The sequence below is a fragment of the Arachis hypogaea genome, chromosome 11, assembly GCF_003086295.3.
Source record: "Arachis hypogaea cultivar Tifrunner chromosome 11, arahy.Tifrunner.gnm2.J5K5, whole genome shotgun sequence".
In the NCBI taxonomy this organism is placed as follows: domain Eukaryota; kingdom Viridiplantae; phylum Streptophyta; class Magnoliopsida; order Fabales; family Fabaceae; genus Arachis; species Arachis hypogaea.
The window spans coordinates 73,440,118-73,450,013 of record NC_092046.1 but is presented as its reverse complement, the minus strand read 5'-3'; the positions used below and the strand labels follow the sequence as shown (position 1 = coordinate 73,450,013).

Genomic DNA, 9,896 nt, shown 5'->3' with positions numbered 1-9,896 from the left:
CCAAGGGGTCAAAGTCTAAAAACACGACCTCAAGGGGAAGATCGAACTCAAGTAGGGGCACTGTTCATACCATGGGTCGAGCTAGGCGAGCCGGGTTGGATGAGGACAAAAATGACTGACCTCTTATAAAGGTTGGTCGACAGTGACCTCTTCCCAAAGAGCTTGACCAAATTCCTATAAGGGCCCAAGTAGGCCCAAAGAAGAAGATCACAGATGACCTAAAGGCGGCTGGCCAAAGATAAGGGGACTACCCACAAAAGATAAGATAAGATAACTAACTTATCTCAAGGGAGGTCACTCCACACTACTATAAATACACTGGAGCCCCCAGGTATAACTCATACTCTGATTCAACACAAAAAACCTGCTTAAAGCCCGTGCTAACTTAAGCATCGGAGTCTCTTGCAGGTACCACCACCCTCCGGTGATCAAGGGCCAGCAACATCTCAAGATTCAACAAGTCGGACATGACAGCTCCGACCACAACCACAGATCTCCTCCGAGATCAACCCTGAGTTTCAGGTAACCCTCGGAACAAGTAGGCAAATCCAAACAAGTCAAACATATGCAAATAATGTATGCCTGTCCTATGGCCGATGAGTCTCATCTGTCGGTTATCAAGCCAACCTGACATGTTCGGTAGCGAACCCTGGACAGTCCCTAAGTGCGGATTCTCAAGAGTTTATGCATATGTATAATCATTTATCATGCAATCAATTTCATCTTATTGGGGGAATTCGGGGAGTTTAAGTGCTCGGTCACAACTTGCGTCAAAGGGTCAACAAAATTCCAGATCTCAACCTGGAGCAAGTGGACCCGACCCACTGTATCTACCCAGAAAAATTTGAAACTCAGATAATTTCTCAAATCTCATATCATTCTCGACCGGGAGCAAGTTGGGGTGAACTACTGCATTTACAACAGGAGACTTAAACCAAACCTAGAGAAAATGGATCAATGCCACTATATCTACTCAGGCAGGTATATCATATTCAAAATCATGTTCAACAACAATCTCATTATCATTTCATACTTGATCTCATTAACAATCTCCTCTTCAATCTCTTCTCAATTCATAATTCAATCTTAATTAATCTCATTCATCACAATCATTCATCATCATAATCAATCATCACATTCATCCTCTTAGTACATCACTTCACACTTTGTTCCTCTCATTCCAATTCATCAACTCATCTCTTAAATTCTCATTTCTAACTCTTCTATCCTTAATTACACTAACTCTAGACTCTTATCGGGATTTATAAAGGTTTAAAAGGCTCGAGGAATGGTTGAAAGCTTTAAAAATTCACTTTTCAGAAAAATAGGGGGTCGCGCATGCATGCACATGGTCGCATATGCATGAGTGTAATCTTAACAAAGTCGCGTACGCAGACCACTTTCGCGTACGCAGACCACGTCGCGTACGCATGAGCGTCATTTTGACAAACTCGCATATGTAGCCTGTGTTCGCGTACGCATGGGTGTAGATAGAGGCCAACTTCTTCGTACGCATGCCATACCAGAATGTGTAAAAGCTTATATGGTCCAGAAAACCAGTTTTTAGCCCAAATTTCAAATCTTCATATCTTTTTTCAAAAAATTCCTTTTTGAACCATTCTTGAACCATTGAAAAGATCGATAAATGAATTATAAAAATCCACTTTTGAAAGTTTTTCAACTCTGAGGACCGAGTTACATCCCGCCAAAGTTGGCCGAAAATCAGTTTTAACTAACAACAACATTTACCAACTTTTCCAAAAGTTCACAACCCAAAACCATTTTCACTCAACCAATTACCACAACCCAACTCAATTTACATAGTTACAACCTACTTCATTTACTTATTTCAACTCAAATTTTATCCATTTCACATCTCAATCCTCAATTTCTAATATCCTATCAATCTTTTCAACTTTCAAAAGATTCATTATCAAAATTCCATTCTAACTCAAGCAACCATCACACAATACAATTACCACTTACCTTTCTTACCTTTTCCCAGCCTCTGGCCCAAATTCACGGCCTCGACTCAATATCCGTCAATTCAACGCATAATTTCATAAATGCATTATCATCATTTAGTTAATCAAATTCCACAACACAACAACGATGCATAATCACCCAATCCTCATCCAAATCATAAATTACCGAACACATCATCTATACACATCAACTCCAACCAAATACACAATTCAAACTTAATTCTATGGGCATCTAGCCTAGAATTTCATACTAAATTATATGGTATTTAAATGAAACAAAAATTGTACCTCTTAGAAGTCCAAACTATGCTCTTTATTTGTGAAATTCCACTCTAAGGCTCACCCAAAAACTCCACAAGCTAATTCCCAAGTTCCAAATGTGTACCCAAAAGCACCCAATACTCTAATATACACAATTTCATACATATATTAACCTAGGGTTCATGAAATTTCACAAATCACAAGGATTTGAGGATCTCTTTCCTTAACCCATAAAATTGGTTGATGAAACTCACCTATAGTTCATACTAGAGCACTCCTAAAGAACTAAAATCACAAGATTTTTCAAAATTCATAACCAAATTTTGAATTTATCATAAACTACAAAAATGGGGTATGAGAACTCAAAAATCTTACCAATCTTTTTCGATAGAAATGTAGAGGATGAGAAGGGCTTCACGTGGCCGTAAACGGTGCGACAATTGGAGCACCGAAGAGGAAGTTATGGTGATTTTAGTGTTTATGGAGCTTAGGGTTTCTCTCTTCACCTCTCGTCTCTCATTTTAGCATGAATGTGGAAATGAATGTATTGTAGGTGCTGAATGGCTATTAATAAGGGTATATATATGCTGGTCTTGGGCCCAACTTGGGCCTAGTTCACATATATGACCCAGTTGACCCAACTTTGGGCCAAACCTTTAAGATTAGCGTTTTAATGTGCGTTTTAAACATTTTACCTTCTCAAACATAAATTTTAACTTTTTAACCTTTTCACTCATAATTAATTTTCTCAACTGCAGTACCAGAGAGATCTCAGCCGGCATTGTTGGTCAAATTTTCAGTGCGCGTTTTTATGTAGAAAACTATGCTTTCCGACTTGAAAAAATCCACTGAGTCCAAATATCATCTTCAAATTGTCTAATTATGATTACTAAATTTTCCAACCATTTTAACCCATATATTATTAATTACTTAATTAATTATGGTTTGTCCGGCTTTTGCATTCTACCCACCTTATTTAAAATTTTGTCCTCAAAATTTAGTTACCTGTAAATAGTTGCAGATAATCCTTCTTCATATCAACTTCCAACTCCCAAGAATGCTCCTCAATTCCTGATCGACTACAAGCCACCTTAACCAATTGAACTTCCTTTTCACGGAGCTTTTTAACACTCACATCATCATACGAATCGGAACAACTAAAAAAGTTAAGTTCTCCCTCAACGGAATAGTCTGGGGCTCTAATACATGTGTCGTGTCTGGAGTATACTTCCGTAGTTTTGAAACGTGGAACACGTTATGCAAATTTGAAAGATTTGGTGGCAAAGCCACTTGATATGCCACGGAACTGATCTTCTTCAAGATCTCGAATGGGCCAATGTATCAAGGATTTTAACTTCTTTGTTTTAATTGCTCTTCCAATGTCCATTGTGGGAGTAACTCTCAAAAATACATGTTCACCTTCTTCAAATTCTAACGGCTTTCTCCGCCAATCCGCATAACTCTTCTGACGACTTTGCGCAAAGAGGATTCTGGTTCTAATTTTCTTTATTTTCTCCGTCGTCTCATCTACCAATTCAGAACCCAACACACTTGATTTTCCGAGTTCATAATAACACAAAGGTGATTGGTACTTCCGTCTATACAATGCTTTATAAGGAGTCATCCCTATGCTCGCATGATAACTGTTGTTATAGACAAACTCCACTAATGGTATATACCTATCCCAACTTCCAGATTGATCCAACACGCATGCTCTGAACATATCCTCTAAGGTTTGAATCGTTCTTTCTAATTGTCCATCTATTTGTGGATGATAAGAAGTACTAAAAAACAATCGTTTACCAAATGCCTTTTGAAAGGCTCTCCAAAATCTTGAAGTGAAACGGGGATCACAATCCGATACAACTGTAGTCGGCACACCATGCAATCTCACAACCTCCTTAATATACACTCTCGCCAATTCATCTAAAGAACAATTCATCTGAATAGGTAGAAAGTGAAGGGATTTAGTCAGCCTATCCACAATCACCTAAATCGCATCAGATCCAGCTCGTGTCCTTGGTAAACCAGTTACAAAATCCATAGTGATGCCTTCCCATTTTCATTGTGAACCTCTAAAAGTTGCAACAAGCCAGATGGCTTTTCAATTTTCACCTTTTGACATGTTAGACACTTAGCCACATACGCCGCCACGTCACACTTCATTCTAACCACCAAAACATTCTCTTCAAGTTGTGATGCATCTTAGTAACTCCAGGATGAATTGAAAATCCACTCTTGTGAGCTTCAAACAATATTTCATTCTGCAAGTTTCCCACACTTGGTACACAAATTCTCTCTTTGTAACTCCAAATCCCCTATTGATCCTTCTTAACCTCTTTCTATTTTTTTTGTCATATGGTTTTTAACATTCTTCGTAACTCTTCACTCTCTTGTTGTGCTTTTTGAATCTCAGTCTTAAAATAACTCGTGATTTACAACTAATTCAAACTCACATCTTCAACCATATCCTCCACTCCTAACCTCAAACTCACAAACTTGCTTAACAATTCCTCTTCCTTGAGCATCATCCATGCCACACTCAAAGACTTCCTACTCAAGGCATCCGCTACCACATTCGCTTTCTAGGGTGATAGTTCAGATCAAAGTCGTAGTTTTCCAACAACTACATCCACCTTCACTACCTTGTATTCAACTCTTTTGGTTCAAAATCATACTTCAGACTCTTGTGATCGGAGAAGACTCTAAACTTTATCTCGTACAGATAATGCCTCCAAATTTTTAAAGCAAACACCACAGCCGCTAGCTCCAAGTCATGCATCAGATAATTCATTTCATGCGATCTCAGTTGCTGTGAGGCATAAGCCACCACGTTTCGGTGTTGCATCAACACGCAACCTAAACCCTTTAATAACGCATCGCAATAAACTTCCAATAATTCATTTGGCCTAGGTAGAATAAGCACTGGTGCAGATGTTAACCTTTCTTTCAAGGTCTAAAAACTCTCTATGCACTCTGGCATCCACATAAACGGTACTTCTTTACGCGTTAACTTTGTCATTGGCAAGGCAATTTGTGAGAATCCTTTGATGAACCTTCTATAGTATCTAGCTAGTCCTAAGAAACTCTTGATCTTAGTTACGATCGTCGACCTTTTCCACTCAGTCACTGCCTCAATCTTAGATGGATCCACTGCAATCTCATCCTTACTTACCACATGACTTAAGAATCTTACTTCTCTCTTCCAGAATTTGCACTTCGAAATCTTCACATACAAATTTCTCTCCTTTAAGATTTGCAATACACTTCTCAAGTGCTCTTCCTGCTCCTCTTCAGATTTAGAATACACTAGTATGTCGTCTATGAATACCACCACAAATTTATCAAAAAAGGGTCAGAACACCCTGTTCATTTAATCCATGAACATAGCAGGGGTGTTCATTAGCCCAAAGAACATCACCACGTACTCATAGTGACCATAGCGAGTTCGGAACGCAGTTTTAGAAATATCCGCTTCTTTCACCCAAATTTGATGGTAACCTGGCCTTAGGTCGGTCTTTGATAACACGCTGGCTCCTTTTAGCTGATCCATCAGATCATCAATTCGTGGTAAAGGGTATTTATTCTTCACTGTTACTTTATTCAACTGTCGGTAATCAATGTATAACCTCATACCTCCGTCCTTTTTTTTCACCAATAACACAAGTGCTCCCCACGGGGAAACACTTGGTCGAATAAAGCTCTTATCTATCAACTCTTCTAATTACTTTTTTACCTTTGCCAATTCTGACGGTGCCATCTGATATGGTACAATCGATACTGGTCCAGCTCCTGGCACTAAGTCTATAGCGAATTTAATCTCTCTCTGAGGTGGAAACTCAAGTATATCTTCAGGGAAAACTTCAAAAAATTCTCGCACAATCGGTATTCGATCTAAATCTTGCTTTTCCCCTAATAAATTGGCAGCTAAAAGGATAAATCCCTGGCACTCTGCTCCACTACAATTCACCTTCATCGCATTTAAGTAGTAACTTTGTGCAATCACTGGTCCTTATGATTCCTCAAACATAAACCAGACAGAATGCTTAAAATAATCTAACAAAACCCTATTCACCAATAACCAGTCCAAGCCCAATATCAAATCTAACTCAGTCATTGGCAAACAGATAAAATCATGAACAAATTCTCAATTTTCCACCCTAAAAGGAACTTCTTGGCATCCTAATCTAGTCACCACAGTTTTAGAAGCAGGAGTATGCACATGTAAATCAAATGAAAATATCAATACCTTTAACCCTAATTCAGCAACTTTATCAAAATCTATAAATGAATAAGATGCTCCAGTATCATATAATACAGTTAACACTTTACCACCAATTTTGCATTTACCTCTAATCAAAGTATCTGATTTACCAGCATCATCTGTCGTTATAGCATACACACGGCCTTATTGTTAGGCTCTTCCAGCACTCCGGTCGTTCTTCTCGAGACAGTTCTAAGACATGTGACCAGCTCCTCCACAACTGTAGCAAAGTCCCAATCCAGCTCTACATAGAGTTCCCAGGTGATAGCTTCCACACTGTCTATAAGTCAATTCATTTTGAGGTTGCCTTCTGTACTTCCTTCCTTGATGGTTGTTGTTCCCTTAGAGAGTAGCTTGGCCACGTTGAGGTTGTTGAACATAACCCCCTATCTTAAAGTTTCGGCCCCTTGGAGCAAAAGACCTTGTACCTCCTCCTCGGTTATGGTAACCACCACGGCTAATGCTCGCATTCCCATTCATTCTAGAACAATCTTCAACCACACAACTCTTGTTCACCAACTCTGCAAAACTCTTAACCTCAAGAAGTACCACAGCTCGCATGATATCGTCTCTCAAACTGTCCTGATACTTCATACATTTTCACTCCTCGTATCCTTCAGGAGCACCCTGATAAACTCTTGAGAAATGACACAACTCCTTGAATTTGCTTGTGTAAGCAGCCACAGTCATTGTTCTTTGTCTTAGTTAAAGTAGCTTCAACTTCTTGGCTTGTCTCACAGAATTCAGAAAATATATTTGGTAGAACTCCCCTTTAAAAACTTACCAAATGATCGCCTTATTTCTGTTTCCTTGTTGCAGAAGATGATAAGCTCCTTGCCACCAATGTTATGCTTCTCTAGCTAGCTGATAAGCAGCAAGCTCCACTAACTGGCACTCAGGTACATGCTGTGCTTGTAGTGCTCTCTCTATTACTCGAAACCAGTTGTCGACTTCCGTAGAATTAGTTGATCCTCTAAAGGTAGGGGGATTAACCTTCAAAAAGGTTGCTAACAGTATAGGGCCTCCTTCACCTGAGTTTCCTCCAAATCTGTTACCATTCCTGTTCATTCTCTCCATAGTTTGCTTTATAGCCGCTGCACTAGCTTGCATAGTATTAACAAGTTAGGTCATCGCCGCCAAAAATTTGACCTGATTACCAGATGAAGCGGATCCCTCATTTTCTCTCCGTCTTTGACCCCGTCCACAAGTTTCCGTTTCGGGTCCTATCCCCACAAAATAAGTGATATCAATGTGATCAATCTTAGTATCTCAAGTTAAGTACTTCAATTTTCCAAAAGTATATGATAAACCCATATTTCATGAGTTATTTTGTGCTTAGTTTGAGTGATTTATTCACTCCTTCACCCACTTATTCATATTAATTGCATGGTTTTACTTTCCCTTTCTTATTATGTGATGTATGTGAAAAACATGTTTCCTAAGCTTTAAAATTAATTATTTTAATTACCTTTACTTCCATTCGATGCCGTGATTAGTGTGTTGAGTAGTTTCAGATTTTCTAAGGCAGAATGACCTAAAGGATGGAAAAGGAAACGTACAAAAATGGAAGGAAAGTGCGAAACGGAGTTTTGAAGAAACTGGCATCCACGCGATCGCATGGACGACGCGATCGCGTGCTAGGAGCGAAAAAGCAGTGACGCGGCCGCATGACTGACGCGGCTGCGCGACTTGAGCATAGCGCATTCGATACGGACGCGTGACCGACGCGACCGCGCCACAAGGAAAACTCTAGATGACGCGACCACGTGACCCACGCGGACGCGTGACAGAGGCCACGTATCAGAATTTACAGAATACGCCCCCAGCGATTTCTGAAGCCCTTTTGGCCTAGATCCAAGTGCAGAACATACAGACTAGAGGCTATAAAGTGGGAGAATGCATCCATTCAAAGGGGAGCTCGCATTTTTACTACTTTCCATGATTTAGATTTAGTTTGAGAGAGGTTCTCTCCTCTCTCTCTTAGGATTAGGATCTAGGACTTCTCTTAGTTTGTAAGAGTGACTCTCGATCCAGGTTTTATGTTTCTTTGTTTTAAGCTTCCCTTTTCACTTTTATTTATTTATTCCAGCACTTGAGTTGATTATTTACTCTTATAATTTAATTTATGAATTATTCCATGTTACAGATTGTTATTTGAATTAATGATATTTGATGTATTTCAGTTCATTATTGTTCTCTTTAAATTAAGTTATCATTGTTTCCGATCTGAAGATATTTTATTCCAGCAATTTACTTTTTCCCCTTTTGGTCTTGGTTAAGAAATCAGTAACTCAACAGTTATCAACCTCAGCACAATTGATAATTGTTATCTTGCTAATTAAACTGAACTTCAATAATCCCAACTTTTTCTTAGGAAATAAATAGAATTCGAAGGTCAAACTAATTAGTCCCTTGACTTTCCTTTGCTTTAGTAAGGGTTAACTAAGTGGAGTTTAGATTCAACTTTCATTATTGTTGAGAGAGATAACTAAGTTGGACTTCTAATTTCTCTTACCTTGCCAAAAGTTGCTTTACAGTATTTATTTATTTTAATTGCCATTTACTTTACTTGTCATTCAAATCACTTGCTTCTCACCTTCTAAACCCCGATTACAACCTTCATAGCCAATAATAAGAACATACTTCCTTGCAGTTCCTTGAGAAGACGACCCGAGGTTTAAATACTCGGTTATCAATTTTAAAAGGGGTTTGTTACTTGTGACAACTAAAACGTTTGTATGAAAGGACTTTTGAAGGTTTAGAAACTATACTTGCAACGAGGATTTATCCGCAAATTTCTAGACCACGCAAAAGTCCTCTCATCAAAATGGCGCCGTTGCCGGGGAACTGCTAACGTGTGCCTTATTATTAGTTATTGTAAATATTTTTCTTTTGCTTGTTTATTTATTTTTGTTTTTTCCCTTTTTATCTTTATTTGCTACCATGAACTCTCACCCCTCTCGCTTTGAGTTTGGTTCTAACTTTGTTGAAGGAAATAGAAGTTACAGCAGGAATATGCATCAAGGTCAAACCAATCAAGGATGGATGGAGCCAAAAGGATCTAATCAACCCTTTAGGCAGCAACACCCTCCGAGATATCCTGGACAAAGACCATTCCACTGTGCATACCCAGCTGAAAGATATGGTGGAAAACCTTATAACTACCAACAAGCCCCACCCCGTGCATATAAACCATCCTTTCAACATAACCTCGAACCACCACACTCACAAGCTTCTCTTCACCATTCGCCACCATATGATCCTTTCTTACCCCAATACCAATCCAATCACTCCCAATCACCACCACTTTCCTATGTATCATGCCCAAGTCCAGCAAACCGAGAAGCAGAGGTTCGCCTGAAGGAAACAGTAAATAAACTTCAAAC

At 39.0% G+C, this 9,896-nt stretch overlaps 1 protein-coding gene across 1 annotated transcript; it reads right to left on the bottom strand.

The window, feature by feature from the left end:
• Window positions 1-3,501: 3,501 nt before the first annotated feature.
• On the bottom strand, window positions 3,502-7,071 carry LOC140176145 (uncharacterized). The gene is made up of 8 exons (XM_072206033.1): window positions 6,939-7,071; window positions 6,647-6,754; window positions 6,496-6,527; window positions 5,983-6,216; window positions 5,685-5,889; window positions 5,350-5,567; window positions 4,703-4,831; window positions 3,502-4,188 (listed from the first exon to the last, which is right to left on the bottom strand). Exons 1-8 carry the CDS (start codon window positions 7,069-7,071, stop codon window positions 3,502-3,504), a joined length of 1,746 nt encoding a protein of 581 aa, XP_072062134.1.
• Between the last annotated feature and the right edge of the window lie 2,825 nt (window positions 7,072-9,896).

Bases quoted from the DNA above. Each gene is read 5' to 3' on its own strand.
- LOC140176145 (XM_072206033.1), bottom strand. From the start codon at position 7,071: ATGCGAGCTGTGGTACTTCTTGAGGTTAAGAGTTTTGCAGAGTTGGTG. The intron at 6,217-6,495 runs GTATTGATATTT...AATGCGATGAAG, and splicing joins TTGCTGAATTAGGGTTAAAG to GTGAATTGTAGTGGAGCAGA. The intron at 5,568-5,684 runs GTCACTATGAGT...TGGTATTCATAG, and splicing joins TGCGTTCCGAACTCGCTATG to ACGACATACTAGTGTATTCT.